General features: G+C 40.9%; 1 protein-coding gene across 1 annotated transcript in view; it reads right to left on the bottom strand.

Moving 5' to 3' along the window:
• Positions 1–24,326, bottom strand: part of tmco4 (transmembrane and coiled-coil domains 4) — a 112,793-nt gene that overhangs the window by 26,339 nt on the left and 62,128 nt on the right. Inside the window, exons 12-13 of the mRNA XM_072586514.1 lie at positions 7,120–7,237; positions 5,566–5,683 (exon numbers count right to left, since the gene is read on the bottom strand). Coding sequence (XP_072442615.1) covers positions 5,566–5,683; positions 7,120–7,237 — 236 coding nt within the window. The remainder of the gene's footprint in view (positions 1–5,565; positions 5,684–7,119; positions 7,238–24,326) is intronic.

The following is a 24,326-nucleotide window of genomic DNA, read 5'->3' as shown; positions in this document are numbered from 1 at the left end:
AAACCTCCCTACTTTCATACTCCATTCCCTTTAAAATAAAGGGCAACATTCTATTTGTCTTTCCTATTATCCACTGAACTCTGATGCTAGCTTTTTGTGATTTACAGGTGAAGACTCCCAAATCACTGTTTTGTAGCTTTCTACAGTCTTTCTCCATTTAAATAGCATTATGCTCTTCTATTCCTCCTGGCAAAGTGCATAACATCATATTTTCCCACAGGTCATTTCCATCTGCAAAGTTTTTTCCTCACTGACTATATCTCTGTGCAGACTCTTTGTGTCATTCTCACCACTTGCCTTCCCATTTATTTTTGTGTCATCTGCAAATATGGCCACAGTATGTTCACATAAGTCTTAAAATTGCATGCAATATAGTTTGGGAACTTGGCACTGTAAAAGCAAGGAAGGTATATTGAAAGAAAGAGCTTGCAGGGCTTGAACAATGAGGAACATCAGAAGTATAAAAATGACAAAGTTAATACACAACCAGGAAACAAGTTGAGATATACACAAGGGAAATGTCATCAATACTGAGAGAGTACAATCTACAATAAAGAAAGATTACAGTCTGCAGCACAGAGGTGGCATACATCCGCACAGTGCAAGGAATTCCAAAACACGAATCAAGAATGCAGAAGGTGAGCAAGTCTAGAATTCACAGCAAGTATATGCCCAGAGTGCAATAGGACTGAGGGTTTGGAATGCAGAAGGTGTATGGATCACTTCATAGCAGGAAGTGTGTGCCTGGAATATAGACGGAGATCATGGCAATAATAAAGAAGAAAAAAAAATGTTAAGAATGCAGAGAGACCAAGTGTCAGGAGTCCTGAAATAGTGTGTGTGTCAGGAATATCAAGAGCTTGTGTCAGGAATATTGATGAAATTTGCACCGGGAATTCTATGGGAGATATTTTATGAATAATAATGAAATGTTGATCATGTGCCAAAGCTAAAGTGCTAAGGTGAGGGAGCAGAGCTGGAGGGGCACCGGTGTCAGGGCTGCAGGGAAGGTGGACATAGTGCTATAGAGAGAAGCCAGCTGGGGGAGTTCTTTCCAGGAGGAAGGTTGGGATGGTGAGGTGGGTCACCTGTGAATTTCAGACAGTGGGTTCTGCATAACTAAATTAATACCCTTCCATTGAAGGAACTGAGAGTTCTGCAAATGATGGGAAGGCAGGAATTAAATATATAGATTGTCAAGCTTATAAAATAATTCAAATGTGAGGATGAAAATTTTAAATTGAAAGCAGTTGGGGGCCAGAAGACAAATAATTCAGCAATGGTCAGAGTGACGCAAGAATAATAATTCATGTGGGGCAGCATAAAGACATTTAGATTTTGGATGAGCTGAAATTTACTGTTGTGGGATGGGAAGCTGGCCAAAGGAGTATTAGAATAGTTAATCTGGAATGAATGAGAGTTCAGCTGTGGATAGGGTGAGTTAAGTGTGAGGTGCATGACATAATGGAAGAATGAAGTTGGTTCGTTTTATGGAGTAGAAGTCCATAACATTTTTTATGTTAAATAGAACAGCAAAACTGTGAACAGTCTCGTACAACCCGAGACATTGTTTGCAGAAGGGACTTAGATGGAGGCAAGAGCATTATGTTTTTGGCTAGGCCTGAACACAATTGGTCACCTAATGCTGAAATGGAGGAAATTCAGGCTCATCTAAAACCAGAGAAAAAGACTGTGAGGGATTCAAAGCTGCTGGAAAAGTAGAACTAATTATTATCAATTCTCATCTGGAAGCTGAGTACATGTCTTTGGATTATGTCAGCAAGGGGTACCAATAGATGAGGAAAAGAAAAGATCAAAGATGGAGTTTTGGGGATCTCTGGTGATAAGAATTGGAGAGCAGAGTTGAAGAGTTGGAGGAGGACAATACTGCTTCAAAGATGAATATGAGAAGAGAAAAAGTACCATGGTTACAGTCAATGAAAATATAACCACTGTTTCATTTCTGCGGTGGGGTGGAAAGATTCAAACATAGACAGACAGGGAGAAATTTTGGAGGTGACAACACTGTCAAGGATTTAGAGAGAAAAAAAGATGTTGGAAATTGGCCCACATAATGGAAAGGCAGAGGTGTCAACAGTAAGGTTTTGAGAAGGGGACTGATAATGGTGGTTTTGAAAAGGAAGATGACAACACCTAAGGACAGAAAACCATTTAAAATATATGAAGGATATATCTTATCTGGAAGGTTGTAGGCTAGAGCTGAATAGTGGAGATATGATGTTGGTTTTCTGGAATTTTGCTAATTATGACTAGAAATTCAGAAATACTTTTGCGGAACTAGTCTCTCAGGAGAGTAAACAAATGGCACATTGATGGATAAAATGGCCATTACTAATATGGCTATGTTAGTATGGTGTGGTACATTAGAAAATGTAATTTGGTAATTCACCATAATTAATGCTACATCTTGTGGAATTGTTTTTATCTCAAATATGTTTCTCTCTAGAATTTTCCAGTCAGTTTTTTAAGAACTCACAATTGGATACATGGTTATAAGGTCCGACAGAACACCAAATTTCAGATTTTGGAGAAGTCAAGGTAGCTACTGATTGACTTCTTTTGATGAAAATTATATGTCACACAAGTGCCAGGACTGTGATAATCACCAACAAGATGAACCTAACATCATCTCTTGATATTCTGTTACTGAACCCCGCACTATCAATATCCTGAGGGCTAGCCATTGATCAGAAAATGCACTGGGCAAGTCAAAAAAATACTGTGTCTATCAGAGCAGGTGGGAATTCTGTAGTGAATATTATGCCTCAAGACTCTGAGAACTTCACAAAGGTGAAAGAATACTTCCCAGTGCAGACCGAACAATGTTTAACAAGATCTGGACACTTGATTGGCAACATGAACATCACCTTCAACATTCAATCCCTCCAACATTGGCACACAGCTACAGCAGTGTGTATGTTATAGAAGATGCATTCCACCAACTCACCAAAGGTCTCCTGACGCCTCCTTCTAAACCTGTGATCTCTACCACCTAAAAGAACAAGGGCAGCAAATGCATACAGGCACTGCCTCTTCAAGTTCCCCTCTAAACTACACATCACTCTAACTTGGGACTACAATGCTGTTCCTTCACTGTTATAGGGTCATAATATTGGAATTCACTTGACAACACTGTGCATATGCCAACACCATATGGTCTGCCACAGTTCAAGTCACTGCTTTTTCATGGACAATTAAGGGATGGCAGTGAAGATGAAAGGATATGAAAAAATAAGAATCATATGTTAACTTTGCTTCCCTCTCCATAGGTGCCACAAGACGTACTGAATCTCTCCAGCATGTTTTGTTTTTTATTTCTAGCATCTATGATATTTTATTTTTATGATGTGAAAAAGTACCCCTCATGTCTGGTCCCTTTGGACTAATTTCTTCATAGAAGTCACAGTAACACCAACTTGAAGCACAACAATCAATACTGACCTCTGCAGTTTGGAAAAGAATGGTTGCATAATTTATTCTTTGTGCAGGTATGAACTCTCCTCTGAATCGCAGGCAGCTACAAATTACTGAGTTATTTAACACAGCAGACTAAAAAATCTGATTAAAAACAGAGTACAATTTCAGAAAAACCCAACTATGTCAGGCAATCATTGTCACTGTTTCTTACCTCGTGGGAATAGAATCATTCTCTATTCTTATGCCCATAATCTCAGAGACACTGCCTCACATCATCCCAATGGTGCGTTTATCTTTCAAACAATCCAGTATTCTCTATTTCTTTTTACTTGTTTTCTCTCTGCATGTTTACCTCTCTGTCTCTACCTATATTATTGCTGTTTTTCAATTTATCTTTTCTTTCATGAGAGGTTGGGGGCGGGGAGGGAGCATCACTTCTGGGTAGATCAGCATTTAGAATTAATCCCTAATTACCCAAAGGGCAGTTAAGAGTCAACCACATTGCTGTGTGATTTGGAGTTACATCTAAGTCAGACAAGGTAAGAATGGCAGATTTCCTCTCTGACAGGACATCAGTGAATCAGATGGGGTTTTTAACAATTGACGGATCCAGATTTTCATTGAATACAAATTTCTGCCATGGTGGGATTCAAACAAATGTCCTTGGACTATTAGCCTGTGGCCTAGCTTACTAGCCCAGTGACATTATCACCACACCACCCATTCTCTTTCATCAGAATTCTTGATATTGTGCTATATGTTATCTGTAGCGTTATTACATTTCATTTCCAGCTGCCTATCATCCTTAAGATAAAAATTACACTCCTATAAAGTTTATAGGTCTATTTTCCCCAAAGCAACCGTGGTCTGAAATGGCATAAACCATCAATGGTCGCTGCAATTACTTTTATCTTTGCTCGTCACAATGTCAAATTTTCATGAGCATGATGTCTGTATAACATGATGGAGCTGGACATTAACTGTACTCAATCACAGCTACTGTCATAACATGGATCCTGAAAAAAAATGTATTTACACAGTGCGTTTCAAAAATACATTGGGGTGCCCTGAGGTTAACAGCCAATGACGCACTTTTTGAAATACAGTCACAGCTATAAAGTAAGGAACTATTTTGCACACAGCAAGTGCTCACAAGAAGCATTGAGGTAAATGGTCAGATAATTTGATTCAGGTGAATTTGGTTGCGGGATAAATGTTCATCAGTATTTCAGGAGCATTCTTTTACTTTTCTTTGAATAGTGGCATTACTTGAGATTATGTACAGGGTCTCAGTTTAATGTTGCATTTGAAAGCATTAGGAGCTCTACATGAGTGTTTTCCAAAGCAATAAGTAAACCAAACTTTAGCATCATAAAGCTAGTGTAAAAGATGCCTGAGGGTTGCATGTGTAGGAGATAATAGTACTGATGTCTTATGAGCACAGGCACTGTTAGCTGCAGGCAACTATATTCTAACTGTGATTGGTTCTGACTGGATTTGCCGTTTGGTCTTGCCTATGTCTCTAGCAATACAATGTGTTTACAAAGCAAATGCAAATAATGTCAAGAAATGTAGAACACGATATGCTGTATGACTAGTGACACCAATCAGGCAAAATATTAATATTTTCTGAAATTTGAACATTTTCCCTTAAATATTAATTAGGTGCTGACCATCCTTATTCCACTGTGAGGAAATGCTTCAATAGAAATGTTTCAAATACAGTAAATATATTAAAAGTAGCATGCTTCTGGTGTTACTGCATACCAGAGATTCGTCTCATTGATGAGTTAGAGATAAAATTTCTTCATTTTATTGACTGCAGAAAATATCTAAAAACACAACAGACTTAAGGCTTATGTTCAAGCAAAAATGAAGTACATTAAATCATCAGGTAAAGGTTAGAATTTGATGTTAAGACCTTTTTGGTAAATAATGGAAAAGGAAAATGAATCTTCAATTCAAATGTAAAACAAAACCTCACCAAGCTAATTTGAAACTGAATCTGTGCCCAGATTCACACACATTATGGTGGGATACCTTAATACAATCAAATAGGTCTAACATGGCTACATATTTCAGTAGTTCTGTGAAAGATGATTTAAAACAGTGAAAAAGAACACTCACAATGGATGAAAGATCCACATTAATCATTTTTCTATTATCCATGGCAATTGGCTGTAGACCTGCTACATTCAGTTGTACTGAAGAACTACGGTAGACAAAATTCAGAAGCCAGTCTCCCCTGTTGGTGGAGAAATAATTCACGTTACAGAAAAGATTTGGTGAAAAACTGATTGTTTTTCGCATAACATATCAGCACAACCTCAAACCATTCAGCCCTAACTCTACTTTATTTTCTTCATAAGAATCTACTGCATCTACTTTGAGTCAAGATTAGAGTGGTGCTGAAAAAGTGCAGCAAATCAGGCAGCATCCGAGGAACAGGAAAATCAACATTCATCAGGAATCTTTTGCCCAAAACATTGATCTTCCTGCTCCTCGGATGCTGCCTGACCTGCTGAGCTTTTCCAGCACCACTCTAATCTTGACTCTAACCTCCAGCATTTTCACTTTCTCCTTGCATCTACTTTGAGCTCATTCCCATCTTTGCAATACATTTTCAATACATTTATTTTTTATTAAATAATTTCCCTGGCACATTAGAATTATATTTATAACTACAAATTGACTTAGGCTTTACCTTGTTCAGGGTGTATAGGAAGGATGCTAAATTTTCTCCTGCAAGTAAATATACCATCAAAACTAGCTCATTTTATAAGCCTGACTTGTGTGATAAAAATATTTCAAAACCTTCCTCTTGACAAAACAGTTTAACTTTAGTGCCTTGTAAGATTCACATATAAGGGGGCCAACTGGCCCACTGTAGCTATACTACCCCATTAACAATTTCAAACTAATTTCAATCAGTAACTTTTATCCATTGACAAGTAGCTTCCTATGCTTCTCTACTTCTCCCTTAAAAATATAACAGCCTTTGGTCTGACTTCTCATGCAGGTAAGATAACCAAATTCCAACAACTCTTCGTACAAAGAGATAGTCTTTAAGAAGCTTTCATTGCTCTCTTAGTCACAACTTAAAACGATAACCCCTCATCAATGTCTCCAAAATCAGAGGAATCTTTGTGAGAAATTCACTATTCAAATTCTACAAAGTTTTACAAACTGCATTATGTTTCCTTTTATAGAAAATATTAACATGTATTCACACAGGGCCATCTTCCATGACTTCAGAGGCATGACAAAATGCTTCAGACTCTGTAATATCAATGGAAATAGCACTTGCAACTCAAATCTCTCCTCCTAATTTCTCATTGCTGAATGATTTTGGCCGTCATGCTTCAAGCTATCCTGCTTTAATATGGTTTCTCTACTGGGAATCCAAAACTGTACCTAATTGTGCCTAAACCACCTTGTTATAAAATACATCATACTAACTTTTTAACTTAACTGAGCAGTGCTCTGCAGTATGCCTTTCATAACTAATGATCTTAATAAGCATAAATTGTGCTTTGTTTAAAACTCCTATTCAGGTTAGTACTCCCAATTCCAGTCCAACATTATATTTTTTTATTTAACTGATTGTGTTGTATTAGCAAAGCCAGAAGTTCTGGCCATTACCAATATTACTCCCAAAGCATAGGACATGTTTGTGTGTACCTGCAGTAACCATTGATTATTTTCCCAGCAACCACTTTAGTGAGGGGTTTCCAATGCTTAGCCCCACCTTCCACTGGTGCTCCGAGCAAAACAACATCTTCAATAATTCCTGCAGAATCTGCAAAACAAAAGGAAAAGAGGATATGATGAAGCTTTGTGTGTTTTGGAAAAAGATTAGTCCTACCCTGCAAACTCAATACCCATGAATGTTAACATGAATCCCAACATGGCACAAACTTCTCAAAGCATACAACCAGGGATAGACATTTTCTAATCAACATGTTCAGAGATGTTATTTCACACCTCTGGAGCAGGTGGGGCTTGAATCCGACTCCCATAGCCCAGAGGTGGGGACATGACCACAGCACCATTAGGACCTTCAGAGCCAGGGATAGGTAATTATTTTGACCACTTTCAGCTTAGGTTTTGTTGAACTCCGAGCTAGTTTCCAGTTACTATGTAAGGGGTGTGCTTTGTTTATTTCTCTAGTACATGCATGATTCTGTAGCCATGTGGTGCTTTTACATGTGCAAAAATCACCACTATGCACAGCAAAATCCAACAACCAGCAATGATTAAAAATATCCAGTCAATTTATTTTTCTTAATGTAGATTGAGGAGAAATGTTGATCAGATGCTGGTGGTACAATCTATTCTTCTTCTACCCTGGGATGTGTGTTCAAGTTTTGGAAAGTTGATTGAACCAGCAACCACTCAACCCAAGAGGGATGAATGTTGTTAACACAGCCAAGCTGACAAACTATATCAGGCTCCGGCAGTATACAATGTGTGTGCCTGACATTATTCACACTTCTATCTACAGTGAAACTGCACGACTTTTAATTTACAGTTGGTGTTCCAACTCATTGCTGCCTAAGGATCCCTGCTGGAATGTATGTTTACGTAATAGGCAAAGCAGGCAAGACTTGGCAGTGATGATTTTAAAGTCACATGCAGAAGGCCAACTGGATGAAGTACTATATGCATGTGAATCTTGTGTAACACTTGTCCAACACGCACCAGGATCAAATGCAGGAACTTGCTTGTTTGAGTACCTTCTTTATTTCTATCCATGACCGGTTATGAACATTCAACTTGTGATCTAATGAAAAACAAAATGCATCAAACTCTTGATATGTATCCTGGCATCACAGTAAAAAGGGGACTTCTGCTCTAGATGGCAGTTGCAGAATAATGCTAATATTTACACATGTTGAGTTGTACAAATAAGTTTCACTGTAAATATTTAACATAAAGATTGCTAAAAGGATCATAAAGCTATTCCCTCCAATCAGTTTATTTGTCCTTCAAGGCAACATGTGTCCCATTTTCCTTTGTTTACAACAAAGAGATGTTGGAATTGTGACAAGGCTAGCTACTTCAAACGAGACCATGCTCAACAAAGACAGCCACTGCTGCCATCATGCACAGAAACCTCTTCCAGAACAACAGCCTTTCCTTCTCTACAGATGTTAAACTAGTTAGGCCTCCCACAGAGTCAGATGGGGAGGCTCGGTTTTATGTAAATTGATAGAGACTTGCCTGACAGTAAACTTGAAATTTAGCAAGGTAGAAGCATTGTGTCTAAGTGACAGATGAGCGAAGGTGTCAACTGTTAATGGCCAGTTTTTCTATGACCATCTCACGTGGCTACATGAGATAATTACTTAGATTACTTAGATTAGATTAGCAAATCCACACCGACCCTCCGAAGAGCAACCCACTCAGACCCATTCCCTTACACTTACCCCTTCACCTAACACTGCAGGCAATTTAGCATGGCCAATTCACCTAACCTGCACAATTTTGGACTGTGGGAGGAAAACTGTGCAAACTCCACACAGACAGTTGCCTGAGGCGGGAATTGAACCCGGGTCTGTGGCGCTGTGAGGTAGCAGTGCTAACCACTGTGCCACAGTGCCGCCATTGCCACTGTGCTGCCCATATTGATGTCTCTTCTCTCTTCTGGGTCTGTCCCTCACCTTGGTCATTGTTTAAGAAAGGTGGTAAGGACAAGCCAGGGAACTATAGACCAGTAAACCTGATGCTGGTGGTGGGCATGATGTAGGAGGGAATCCTGAGGGACAGGATGTACATGTATTTGGAAAGGAAAGGACTGATTAGGGATAGTTAACATGGTTTTGTGCGTGGAAAGTCATGTCTCACAAACTTGATTGAGTTTTTTGAAGAAGTAACAAAGAGGATTGATGAGGGCAGGGAGGTAGATGTGATCTATATGGACTTCAGTAAGGTGTTCAATAAGGTTCCCCATGGAGACTGGTGAGCAAGATTAGATCTCATGGAATACAGGGAGAACTAGACATTTGGATACAGAATTGGCTCAAAGATAGAAGAGAGAGGGGTGGTGGTGGAGGGTTGTTTTTCAGACTGGAGGCCTGTGACCAGTGGCGTGCCACAAGGATTGGTGCTGGGTCCACTACCTTTCGTCATTTATACAAATGGTTTGGATGTGAGCATAAGAGGTAGAGTTAGATAGGTTTACAGATGACACCAAAATTGGAGGTGTAGTGGACAGCGAAGAAGGTTACCTCAGATTACATTGGGATCTTGATGAGATGGGCCAATGGGCTGAGAAGTGGCAGATGGAGTTTAATTTAGATAAATGCGAGGTGCTGCATTTTGGGAAAGCAAATCTTAGCAGGACTTATACACTTAATGGTAAGGCCAGAGGGTGTGCTGCTGAACAAAGAGACCTTGGAGTGCAGGTTCAGAACTCCTTGAAAGTAGAGTCACAGGATAGGATAGTGAAGAAGGTGTTGGTATGCTTTCCTTTATTGGTCAGAGTATTGAGTACAGGAGCTGGGAGGTCATGTTGTGGCTGTACAGGACATTGGTTAGACCAATTTTGGAATACTGCATGCAATTCTGGTCTCCACCCTATTGGAAAGATGTTGTGAGACTTGAAAGGGTTCAGAAAAGATTTACAAGGAGGTTGCCAGGGTTGGAGGATTTGAGCTAAAGGGAGAGGTTGAATAGGTTGGGGCTGTTTTCCCTCGTGTGTCGGAGGCTGAAGGGTGACCTTATAGAGGCTTATAAAATCATGAGGGGATAGGATAGGATAGGATAGGATGGATAGGATAAAGAGACAAAGTCTTTTCTCTGGAGTGGGGGTGTCCAGAAATAGAGGGCATAGGTTTAGGATGAGAGGGGAAAGATATGAAAGAGACCTAAGGGACAACTTTTTCACTCAGAGGGTGGTATGTGTATGGAATGAGCTGCCAGAGGAAGTGGTGGAGGCTGGTACAATCGCAACATTTAAATGGCATCGGGATGGGTATATGAATAGGAAGGGTTTGGAGGAATATGGGCCGGGTGCTAGCAGTTGGGATATCTGGTCAGCATGGACGAGTTGGACTGTTTCAGTGCTGTACATCTCTATGCTCTTTGGGATGGATGCTCCCTATCAGGGCTACATTGAGCTCCATCTTTCTTCAATCACACTTTACGCAACCTGGGGCTTCTGATAGTTTGTGACCTGATGAATACTCCAGTTTAAGGAAGGCAATTGAGAACATCCATGGTATTATGGTTGATTATATTAAGGCATAGCTGGGTGTTCTTGGAAAGTGCGTATTACTATTGCTACAAGCAGCACATTATCGGTTTGACGCAGTGCTCTTTGACCTTGCTCTGTGCATTCAAGGTGTACCAGCTGGGACTGGGCTGTAAAACTATTTGAAGAGGACAGAATTGGGTTTTTTAAAAAATTTGCCTGCACATTTACCATTCTTGACAGCTCATGCCAGCAGTTTCGAGGTGAATTAAAGGAATATGAAAAATAACACCCAAAGATGCGTAGGTTAGGTGAATTGGCTGTGCTAAACTGTGTTCAAGGATGTGTAGGTCGGGTGCATTAGTCAGGGGTTAAATGTAGGGGGACTGAGTGTGGGTGGGCTACTCTTCGGAGGGTCGGTGTAAACTTGCTGGGATGAAGTGCCTGTTTCCACACTGTAGGGATTCTAATTCTAATTCTAACTCCAGTATGAAACTCAAATTGCAAGTTTTGAGGTGGGCTATTTTCTAGAAATTCAGCAACACTTTGAATAATGCAGAGTTTGAAGTGTTCACAGACAACAACCTATTCAGTTACTTTCAAACGTTCGTGAAGCTTAGAGTGACAAAGATACAATGGGCCACTGAACTTGCCCAGTCTTGATTCCAGTTGTGGGAAATGTTCAGCAAAAATAATCAAAATGGTGATACTCTTAATTGGATATTTTACCACAGAAGGAACCTTCCCCTGGTTTTAGACTGATATCAAGTTCAATCCCCAAGTCGAAGGCAGTATTCCAACCCCAATTCCCAATGATGCTCAGACTAATGTGTCACTAATGCACCTATGAGTGAGATTCAAGCCAGGTCCAGTCAGGTAGAGCCAGGTGCAGCTTCAACTTTGTCATCTATCTTGAGAGAGGACCTCAGACAGCTTCAGCTGATTGATGCGGGCAGCACAAGACCACACTATTACTGGAAAGATAACATTCACCATCAGCTGATGAAGGAGTCAAAACAGGCACAGAAACCGTTAAGGTGCAGAAGGTGATCAGGGAGGAGGATGGAGTCCTTTATTAGCTGATTCACAACAAAGAGAGAGAGGTGAAACAATTTATCCTTCCTGACATCAAGTATCAAGTGTTGGTAGCAATTCACATTCAAGCAGGATGTCAAGAGACAGGAAAGATGATAGCCAAGACCAGAGAGTTGTGTTATTGGCCCAGGGAGATTATGACCACTGTTGACATTGTATGAGATGTGCACTTTGGCAAAGCAGCATGCAATGCCTAGTCACCAAGAGGTATCTAGAGATCTGCGCAATGGATTTTGTCACCCTTAACCTCACTGTAACAGGACAGAACACATTCCCACACTCAGGGATGTCTTCATCAAGTTCACATAGGTCATTCCAACCTATGATCAAAGGCCTCAACTATAAGCAGAGTGTTAACACCATTGGTTGTTCATTTAGGTTTTCCATAATGATTTAGTTATCAGGGCACAACTTTGAAAGCAAGATCTTACAGAGGTGTGGCAAAGTCTATGGCAGTGCCAAGAGCCACACTAACCCCAAAGAACAAAGAAAATTTACAGCTCAGGAACAGGCCCTTCGGCTCTCCAAGCCTGAGCTGATCCAAATCTACTGTCTAAACCTGTCAGTTAATTCCTAAGCAGCTGTATCCCTCTGCTCCCCACCTACTCATGCATCTGTCCAGATGCATCTTAAATGAATCTACCGTGCTTGCCTCTACCACCTCTGCTGGCAACGCGTTCCAGACACCCACCACCCTCTGTGTGAAGTACTTCCCGCGTGTATCCCCATTAAACTTTCCACCTCTCACCTTGAAAGCATGACCTTTCGTTGTTGAATCCTTCACCCTGGGAAAAAGCTTGTCTCTATGCACCCTGTCTATACCCTTCATAATTTTGTAAACCTCAATCAGGTCCCCTTTTTTCTTTTTTTCAAGTGAAAACAAATCTAACCTACTCAACCTCTCTTCATCGCTAGCACCTTCCATACCAGGCAACATCCTCATTAACCTTCTCTGCACCCTCTCCAAAGTGTCTACATCCTTTTGGTAATGTAGCACCCAGGACTGTACATAGTATTCTAAATGCGGCCGAACCAATGTCTTGTACAATTTTAACATGACTTGCCAGCTCTTATACCCAATACCCCGTCCAATGAAGGCAAGCATACTATATGCCTTTTTGACTATTCTATCCACCTGTTCAGCAACCTTCAGGGTACAATGGACCTGCACTTGCAGATCTCTCTACCCGTCAACTTTTCCCAAGGCTCTTCCGTTCATTATATAATTCGCTCTAGAATTAGTCTTGCCTAAAGGCATTACTTCACATTTGCCGGGATTGAAATCAATCTGCCACTTTTCCACCCAACTCTCCAGTCTACCTGTATCCTCTTGTATTCTCTGACAGTCCCTTATGCTTTCTGCTACTCCACCAATCTTTGTGGTATCTGCAAACTTGCTGATCATACCAACAGCGCCCTCTTCCAGATCATTTATATATATTACAAACAACAGTGGCCCCAAAAATGACTCCTGTGGAACACCACTGGTCATCTTTCTCTATTTCGAGAAACTCCCTTTAACTACTCTGTCTCAAGTTGCTCAACCAGTTCTTTATCCACCTAGGTAGAACACCCTACACACCATGTGACTTCACCTTCCCCATTAGTCTACCATGGGAAACCTTATCAAACGCCTTGCTGAAGTCCATGTATGTGACATCAACAGCACTTCCTTCATCTGTCAACTTGGTCATTTCCTCAAAGAACTCTATTAAGTTGGTAAGGCACAATCTCCCCTGCATAAAACCATGTTGCCTATCACTGATAAGCCCATTCTTTTTTAAATATAAAAAGATCCTATCCCTCAGTACCTTCTCCAGCAACTTTTCAACCATCGACATCAGGTTCACTAGTCTGTAGCCACCAACATCAGGCTCACTGGTCTGTAAGTATTGGACATTGCAAATGTTTCAACTGCATGACCATTCACACACTTTGTCTCCTGAAAGTAAACACAGGCGTCCTGATGATGTCCCAGAGCTGGGTCATACTTATAGTATCATTCATGGGCTATTCTACACATTAGGCAGAAGTGGGTACTGCAGATGCTGGAGATTAGAGTCAAGATGAGAGTGGTGCTGGAAAAGCACAGCAGGTCAGGCTGCATCTGAGGAGCAGGAAAATCGACATTTTGGGCAAAAGCCCTCCATCAGGAATTCTACACACTGTCTTTTCTTCAGACAAGATTCACCTTCTTGTGGTGTACCATCTCCTGAAGCAGTTCAGTTGTCGTTTAGCTAGAGATATAGCTGCTCGTTGGATGCTGCCTGAACTGCTGTGCTCTTCCAGCACCACTAATCCAGTATTTGGTTTTCAGCATCTGCAGTCATTGTTTTTACCTTAGAGATATAGTTACCTTAGCAAAGTGAACTAGTTGAATTTAGTGGGAAAATGTTGTATTTAACAAGACAGCAGAGCTGAGAGTTGTCAGTACACATATGGAAGCTAACCTCGTGCTTCCAGATGATGTTGGCAAGAGTAACAAAAAAACATACCGATTATTGAATGTCTATGATGTGACAATTATGAGCACTCAGCCAAATATGTATTTCCAGTACAGCTGTGGACAGAGATCATAAAGCAAACAGCGTGTAACATGTCTGTAGGCAATCATACAGCAGAGTCTGCTCACTTAATATTTTACATTTGACTTCATCCATAGCAGTTTCACTTAAACAACAACTTTACTGCAATGAAAACAAGTCTCGCAAAAAACATGATACTTCCTTTAGAATGCTGGCAAATTACAAATTTGATGCTGAATTAACAACCAAATTTGCATAAACCAGGTAGAGAACTTATTATACATGATGGCAAGTTGTAAATAACTGCTTCTGCAAACTGTTCCATGGAAGCTATGACCTGGCTGCAGATTCAAGCTTATTTGACTTTACTGAGGGAATGATTTAAAACCTGAAAGTTCTATCCTTCTAAGTCACCTTATAAGCCTTTTTAAATGCCTTAGGAGTACGTTTCCCACAACAGCTAACAGTCAGCTGAAGTGAACTGAGCATAACTTAGACCTGAGAAAAGACCTGACAAATGTAACTGTGAAGGGCTCTGCCTATACATTGCATTAAGAGAGGAGAACGTGGAGTCACCCAAGCCATCTTCCTCCTCATCTGACACACACCTGCTCTGGAGTGCACCCTTGCAAAGAAGGTCTGGAAAGAGATGCAGTGGTTTTTATTGAAGTTTGTCCGAGCAGCTCCGTCACACAGGAATTTGTGCTCTATGGTCTGTTTCCTGGAACACACACTGAGACAAACATGGACTGCACCCAGAAGACCATCAACTCAGTGAAAGATGCCCCATTTTGTCTGCTCAAAACCTGTGGGTCTTCCAGTGTAAAGAGTTAACTTCAACTGGGTGTTGTGGTTCTGTTCGCCGAGCTGGGAATTTGTCTTGCAAACGTTTCGTCCCCTGTCTAGGTGACATCCTCAGTGCTTGGATGCCTCCTGTGAAGCGCTTCTGTGCTGTTTCCTCCGGCATTTATAGTGGCCACTATAAATGCCGGAGGAAACAGCACAGAAGCGCTTCACAGGAGGCTCCCAAGCACTGAGGATGTCACCTAGACAGGGGACGAAACGTTTGCAAGACAAATTCCTAGCTCGGTGAACAGAACCACAACAACGAGCACCCGAGCTACAAATCTTCTCCCAAACTTTGTTCAACTGGGTGTTGCAGACTGGCACATTCAAAGGTCCAGGACTATGTGCTGAGGGACATATTAAAACTTGGGGCAGCTTGCACCCAATGTGCAGTGGGAAAAGGCACTGTCTAAGGTCATTCTGCCAAACATATGACAATGATCTGCTTAGCATATGTAAATATTCTTGCTTCATAAGTTAAAATTGCATTGTTTTTTGCAATTGCACTGTAGCCCTGTGGGATGTTAAATTCCAATATGCCATTTGTAGCTTTTTTTTATCTTCACAAAAGGTATTCTGAATGCATTTAGTATTTACAGATTTTTTTTTAAACGAATCAAAGTATAAGTTTGCAATTAATAAAAATGGAAAACGAAGATGCTAAATGAATGATGCCACCAGTAGGCAAGCGCTGTAACACTAGGAAAGAGACAGGAAGGTACTGGGCCAAAGGGGGACAAAGAAATAAGAAAGCACTGGGGGTGGGGGGGGGGGGTCCAATTAGAGAAGGAAGCAACGGAAAACAGGGAGGATGGCACTGGGACAGAAGCCCTAGAGTGTTTTTCATTTTACTTTGGATGGTTTAATGGAAACACTGATTACAGCAGATGATAAGATTTGCACTTTATCCAGAGGTTTCTAAACACTGTAATGCTCAAGCAGGAGCTGTGGCAACAGACAGAAATAACTTGCTCTTCATCCTAGACCAATGTTTCTACACTGCATCATTAACGCTGTGATTCAATTTTAGTGGCTCACCTTTTAGAAATCAGCCGACAATTTGAGTTGATGCCATTTTCCACAGTCTATATTTCAGTGCATGGCGTAATGCTGAGTGAAGGATGGTGACTGCATATGGAAGACTGCCTGTGTGTTGGGACCCATTATACATTTATTTTTAGCTAAAAGCTGGAAACTATGAATACTTAATAGGATAAACAAGTCAACTGTATTCAGAGGTTGTGAACATCCCACTCATAAAAGAGCAGAATGTTTGAAACTTCTTAAAATAAGAAGTTGCATTTATATAGCCCCTTTAACACAAGGAAGCATCCCATACATTTCACAGTAACATAATTAGACAAAATTTAACATCAAGGCAAAGAAATATCTTAGGATAAGTGACTACATGCTTGGTTAAAGATTAAGTTGTAAAGAGGGTCTTAAAGGAGGATAGAGAAGTGGCAAGGTGGTGTGGTTTCGGAAAAGATTTCAAATGCATTAGCTGCTGTAACAGCACGTATTCAAAACTTAATGCTAATTAGGATGACAGCAAGGTGTGCCACTGTCATTGATCAAAACAAAATTCATCAAATAAAAGCAATCTCCCCAAAACAATAAGCACCAAATGATAAATTTATCAAACTAAATAAGAATATTGTCACCCCTCTCCACAATATCCTCCAGTTCGTCCGGTGTGCTTCAGTCATTAAAAGTTTCGTGTGCAGAAACAACCTGCTTGGAGACATAGCCACGAATGGGAGGTAAGGCAGGTGGACCGACTAATCCTATCAGCCATGTCTAATCAGCCACATTGACAGCAACCTTAGCCAAATCCAGCAATAGATTTAAAAATGGTCCTCTGAACTGCCCACCTTCTTCTACCCTGCCATGGAATTTACTGCAGAGTGAGTCATCTTTTATCAAATCCTGTTAATTAAAGAAATTATAGACTTTCATTGATGCCTCTGCTTTAGTAAGATAAAGTCACCATAGTCTGACTAGACCAGAAAGCTGGACTCTCATTAGAAAGAAATGACTGATGGTGGTTTAACCTGAGGGTCACCACATCTCAGGCAAGGCGGGGGGAGGTTGAGAAGGAGAATCCTCCATGGTTAACCTCAGCTGGTGTGGGAATTGAATCCATGTGTTGGCATCTGAGCCAAACTGACCCTCAAACCTTTGTACAGTGACCATGTTTCACAGAATGATATATTCGCCAGTGTAAAACACACCTAATGCTGTGATTTTTTTTTGCTCTTTATACATATGGAGTTGCAACCTTACAGTCAGGTCTTGCTTGCAACCACTGCCTTTGACCTGTAGCTTTCAGCAGTCTCATTGTCCCACATGTCTTTGGGACTCTATTCACGACTGAAAGGTGTCATCAGAACTGGGATTCTGCACTGTTAATCTCTCTTCTCCTTTTTAAGTGACTTCATGATGTGAGTGATGCTGACAAGGGCACATTGATTACTCTTCATTCTTTGCCCTGAGATGATGATTATAGGTCATCTCTTGAAGCACTGCAGTTCTTATGCTGATGGTACTTCCACAGCGGTGCCGAGTGAGGCATTTCATGATTTTGATTCAATATGATGAAGGAATCGTGGTTATACATCCAAGGTAGATTGCAAATAATGGCGTTTTCATGATCTTACTGCTTTGAAGCTTGTGACTGCTGCAGTGTTTCTTGCATAAAATAAAAAGCAGTGTAGTGTTAGGAGGACAGATATTGAGTAGGAGGTCTTTTCTGCCTTCGATTGAGTATTAATTGGTGTTACAGTTGCTTTAATCCAGGTGTACTGTGAATTGTTTAATGGGACAACATCCACAGGTTGAATTAGGCAGCAAAATACTGTCAGAGGTTTACAAATCTGTAGTTACGCACACAAAATGTCCCAGCTTTCCCTATCCAGAAGACAATCTTTCCAACTTTTTTTTTGTGTACCGAATTAACCAAAAGGCCAATTAACAAACATTGTAACACAGGCCCTGTTGGGCAATGTCTCAAAACAAAAAGGTGGGAAAAACAAGGAAGGGACTGAACCAAAATAGTCTTAGAGGAGGAGTTAATGCACTCCATTTATCACAGTGCCCATCTCTCCCTAATAGCCTTGAGGGTACTAGAGGACACTGCATGCTCCACCTCCAATGACACTTGGGCACGAATGGAGACATGGAAAAGAGACAGGCAGTCTCCCTCGATGGCCCGATGCCTGGATCTGTTGCTGGCAAGTATCAGACTTTCTTTTAAGAATTTTAATGGTAGGAATGTAGTATAGATTAATCCTTATTGCATCTGCCTTTCTCATTACACAACGCTTTTTTAAAAAATCAACCTGTTCACCTCTGGACCAGGTGGGACTTGAACCCTGGCTACCTTGTCCAGAGCTAGCAACATGACTACTGCACTACAAAAGATTTTCTGTTGCCTGTATCCTACCCTGCAGCAGTTTCTACTAATCCACCATCTCTAATTCATTGGCTTTTACTGGCTCCCACTCAATTTGCTGAAGGGGGTTATTTCTTTTCAGATGAAAGGAAAGAGGAAGACAGTTCAAGGGTTCAACCTCACACCAGCAAAACTTCTTTTCTTGACTAACAATATTCAGAGATTGATGGTGGGAATAGGAAGTTTATAATCAGGATTATCCTACTGCTCTGATCAAAAGAGGATAACAAGGAAACCACAAACTAGAAATATAAACAGTCATTTGAAGTTGCAACACTAGGAGATTCGTTATTTGACCCAGTGATTTAGCAACTTCTTCACTGATGTAACATCAAAGCAAGTTTCCACTGCTGGAGAAGCTGCAGTTCAAGTATGGTTGAAGTTTCTGATCCATGCTCTCTGTAAATCTTGATTCAAGGCCAATTTATAAAATGCTTAAAAATAAATTTAAAATCTCAACATTTGGCTTTTTATGTTTTATGGTATTACTGCGGGTTCCACTTTACCGAGAGACAGATCAGTGCACCACTCACAGCTCTGAAGCAGATTCTAGGATTAAACTGCTATATACACTACAGAGGTCAAATGAATGAACTGAATACAGGACTGAATGTCAAAGAACAAAGTAAGGCATTTTCTTGGCTAGTAAATTTAACTTCCTTTGCCTTAGGGCAGACAAGAACCAATAATCTTGTCTGTGCACAGTTGTTATGCCTCTTACAATGGGATTAAAATCCTTGCAGTGGGAATTAACATCACTGAGCATCATAACTCAATTGAAATCCAATGTACTGCTTTATATGAAGCTGAACAATATGAAAAGCAATCCCTCATAATATCATGAAACCTAATGAAATATTTCAAACTACAAGTGACTAACAGAGTGAACAGTTAACAAAACATTTCAATTCTATATTCACTGTTTTCATGACCTAATTTTCTCCTCCCAAGAATCTTTCTTCCAAATAGTATGGATTCTGGCTGGGATATGGGTTCCAGAGAGATCAGTTGCCCTCCATAAGTCCAGACAAGTGGCCTCCCCCATTTGCAATACCAAGCAGTGAGTGGTGGCAAGCTGTTCAGTTAAGATGGACATCATCGCTACCAGCCTAATCCTCTTGGTATCCACACACAGCTACTATCCAGAATCACTGGGTTCGAGACGCGTATTTCACAACAGCAGCTCTTGATTATACAGTGGAAATGAGCTGGGCTTCCTACTCCTCAACACTGTCCAATGACTCAATGAAAATCAACACGTGTGTGGATACTGAACGAACCTCTGCTGTTACATAGCTACTAATACTCTCTCTCAGGCTCTCACATTAGGAATTGCAACTCGGGTGGTGGGTGGTCAACAGCTGGAGAATCCATAACCCAGCATCTGGGGAGGATGTCGAAAGGCAAAAAAAAGATACAAAACTGACCTTTAATTTCCTTCATACAAACAGAAATCAGTTGTTAGGCTTAAACTCTGGACTTCAAAACATAGCGCATTCCCTGTGGGACTGTATGCACGTATATGTTTACAGCTCCATAAACATCTAAACTCCTTGAACATTGAACACTTCAAAAATAGTCCCCTTGATGTATTAAATTGCAGGTTTTATCCATGATAAACTGCACCTTTATGCTTCAAAGACTTAAACTGTAAGGAATTTTATTCATCTGGTAGAGCGGTCAAGTGTTAATTATGATCAGAATCTTTGCTGTAATGGGATTGACACAGGTAGCTTTATCAGTATTCATGCTGCCCAATTAAATAGCAATTGAAATTCATTCACTAACAGCCACTTTCAAAGCACAATTTAAGATAATCCTTTTTTTAACAGCACCTTATAACAAATCATGTTCGTTACAGTGCATGGTACAATCATAATTTTAGACACTGGTAAGTAGACAATTAGAACATAATTTAAGTACCGCTGGTCTTAAAGCAAATAGCATACAGAAATAAACTTCATGTTCTTCACAGCTTTATCAGCTTGCCTGCCTTGGTCCAGATATATCCAGTATGACTCTGGCAATTCTATTCACACAGAGTCAAAACTTAGGTTTAACATAATAACTCATCTGCATGGCCACAAGAACGTCCTCTAATAGGCCTGAATATGATACTAGAATAAACAACTGTGTCTCACCACTGAAATCAGTAGAAGTTACAAACAGGTCATTCAGCTCAAGAAGTCCCGTTGGGATAGATGAAAATAAAGTCCAGGAAATACTCAGCAGATCTGGAAGCATCCATGCTGAGAAAAATAGGGTTAACAGATAGAACTTCCAGGTCCATATGGGTACAAACATGGAGGGAGCTTATTGAAAAATACATGTCAGAGTCACGTTGTGTTGCCTACCTTGTGCCAAAGTTAAGAACATCTCTTCTGGGTTGGAGAGAAACTTGGAGAGGGAGAGGAAGTTCCCAGTTGTTGTGCTCCACGTAGGTAATAACAAAATAGGGAAAAGGGTCTGCTGAGGAATTATGAGCAGCTTGGAGCTAATTTAAAAAGTAGAACCACAAGAGTAATAAGACCTAGATTACTACTTCAGTCATGTACAAAATGGCATCTGGTAATGGTATGTTGCCTCCCTGATGCCAGGCTTAGGGATGTCACTGAATGGCTGCAGGGCATTCTGAAGGGAGAGCGCAAACTGACAGAGATCGTGGTATATATTGATACCAATGACAAAGCTAGAAAAAGGGATAAAGTTCTGCAAGCAGAAACTAGGGAGCTAGAAAACAGAACAAAAAACAGGACCCAAGGAGAAGTAATCTCGGGATTATTTCCAATGCAACATGCTAGTAAGTACAGTTTAATCCAGATGAATGTGGAGTTGGAGAGATGGTGCAGGAGGTAGTGCTTTAGATTTCAGGGACACTGGGACCATTTTTGGCATGGATGGGACCTGTACAGGGTGGGGCCAGAAGCCAAAGTCAACAGAACCTAAAACAACTGTTGTAGATTATATAGATTTGCTGCGCTTGAATAGAGTTGCTTGCAATTCATTTGAACCAGAATGGGACCAGCATCCTTGCAGGGAGGTTTATTAGTGCTGTTGGGTAGGGCGATGAGACCCAGAGACAATGTTCAGAAGGGGGAGATGAACGAACAAAATTATAAGAGATAGCAAGGCGTTTGGTGCTTTCCTTTATTGGTCAGAGTATTGAGTACAGGAGTTACGAGGTTATGTTGCGGCTGTACAGGACATTGGTTAGGCCACTGTTGGAATATTTCGAGCAATTCTGGTCTCCTTCCTATCGGAAAGATGTTATGAAACTTGAAAGGGTTCAGAAAAGATTTACAAGGATGTTGCCAGGGTTGGAGGACTTGAGCTATGGGGAGAGGCTGAACAGGCTGGGGCTGTTTTCCTTGCAGCGTTGGAGGCTGAGGGGTGACCTTATAGAGGTTTACAAAATTATAAGGGGCATCAATAGGGTAAATAGGCAAAGTCTTTTCCCTGGGGTTGGGAGTCCAGAACTAGGGGGCGTAGGTTTAGGATGAGAGGGGAAAGATATAAAAAAGGCCTAAGGTGGAACTTTTTCACACAGAAGGTGGTACATATATGGAATGAGCTGCAAGAGGAAGTAGTGGAGGCTGGTACAGTTGCAACAGTTAAGAGGCATTTGGATGGGCATATGAATAGGAAGGGTTTGGAGGGATATGGGCTGGGTGCTGGCAGGTGGGACTAGGTTGGGTTGGGATATCTGGTCGACATGGACGGGTTGGACCAAAGGGTCTGTTTCCATGCTGTACATCTCTATGACACAGAAGTTATAGGTCATTTCAGCAGAAAAGATTTGGCAACGTTAGATGGTATTTATTTGAATGCAAAGAGTCTGGTGAACATGGCAGATGAGTTGAGGGCACTGATAAAAACATAAGGGCATGATGTCATTGCTGTCACTGAGTCATGATTGAGAGAGGGCCAGAATTGGCAGCTCAATATTTAAGCAAACAGCAACTTCAGGGGAGACAGAGAAGGAAATAGAAGAGGACAGATGTCCCAACATTGAACAGAGAAGGGGGGAGTTGATGCCTTAGGAAGCACCTCAAATGGAGCCACTGGACAGAACTTAAAACCCAAAAAGAAGCAATCACATTGCTGGGAGTGTATTATAGGCTTCCTAACTGTCCAAAAGAAATGGAAGATCAGTTATGTAGGCAAATTTTGGAGAAGTATAAAAGTAAAGTGGGTTTGTGATAGTAGGGAATTTCAATTTTCCAACATTAACTGTGGTGTTCACAGAATGAAAAATGGTTAGAGGGAGCAGAATTCTTAAAATGCATCCAGGAGAACTTTTTACCAAGGACACAGAAGGCAGTACAAAAGCGGGGATAGTCCTGGATTTTAGGCAATGAAGCCGGGCAAGTGGTTGAACCATTATCAGGAGAGCATTTTGCTAATATCTATTATAAATCAGTTAGATTCAAGGCTGTTATAGAAAAGAACAAGGATGGGGCTGAGCTCAAACTGGGGAAAGTCTGATTTTACAAAGATCAAGCTGCTCACCCTCCCCCAGAATGGTGTTCTGCAGTTGTTCTTGACTCTGCCAACAGAGATACAACATATCATCTTTCATTCTCATTTACAGCTGTGAAAACACCTGTCTGTTCTCCTAAATAAAGACTCTCCCTACAAGTACTACCCTTTTATTCTTCTTCCTGAACAGTTGAGCCACTTGTGGTGCCACTGACTTTGACTTTGTTGCACTCCTTTCAGGAACCATTGCCCTCACCAGTATCCAGTTTGTGAGCAAGATTGTCTCAGAACAATCTTGCATTCACTGTCTTATGGACTGCCTAATGGTCCATTCATTCCTTATTTGCCTGCACACCCCTAGGCTATGCTGTGACTACCTCTCTACATGTGATACTCATCTAGTTCTCTGCCTTGCAGTTGCTTAGCAAATACTCCAGTTGCTGCATGGGTTCTGAAACCCAGAGGTAACACTTGTGCAGATAATGACAGCTCCTAAAGATGCAATTATCTTTGACATGCGATGCTTCAATAACCTCCCACATTCCAGAGGTTGTACATTTTAATCGACTGAGCTGCCCTGGCATATTTTAACCTGACTGTACACTACAAGTAATCATCAACCAGCACTTTCCTCAGTATTGAGATAACAGTTAATTATTCGGCAGTGAACTAAATAATTTTTTTTAAAAAGGGTAGCACAGTGGTTAGCACTGTTGCCTCACAGGACCAGGGACTCGGGTTTGATTCCAGCCTTGGGCGATTATCTGTGTTCAGTTTGCACATTCTCCCCATGTCAACATGGGTTTCCTTCAGGTGCTCTGGTTTCCTCCCATAGTCCAAAGATGTGCAGGTTGGGTGGCTTGGCCATGCAAAATTGTCCCATTGTGTCCCATATGCAGGCTAGGTGGATTAGCCATGGGAAATGCAAGGATAGGGTAGTGGGGTATAGTCTGGGTGGGATGCTCTTCAGAAGGTTGGTGTGGACTTGATGGGCAAAATGACCTGTTTCCACACTAGGGATTCAATGAAAAAGGAAAAAAATGTACAGCTTCAACTCTTCACCTAACTCACCATTCACAAATTTAATTCTGCTTGAATTCTCCATTCCACTTGCAAGTTGAACAATGACCCCTTCATTTATACTCTTGCTACACTGCAAATACCAAAATGAACTAGTTTATTTACTTGACTCATCAAGTAGATTTTCTTTACCTTGCTAAAAGCTGGCTGATACTTTCTTTCCTTTCTTAGTTTACTTTAAATCTTACCACACTAAAAAGTTAAATTCTAATGA

Source organism: Chiloscyllium punctatum, chromosome 16 (assembly GCF_047496795.1).
Source record: "Chiloscyllium punctatum isolate Juve2018m chromosome 16, sChiPun1.3, whole genome shotgun sequence".
NCBI lineage: Eukaryota > Metazoa > Chordata > Chondrichthyes > Orectolobiformes > Hemiscylliidae > Chiloscyllium > Chiloscyllium punctatum.
Note: the sequence above shows the minus strand (reverse complement) of the source record. Positions and strands in the feature narration are given on the sequence as shown.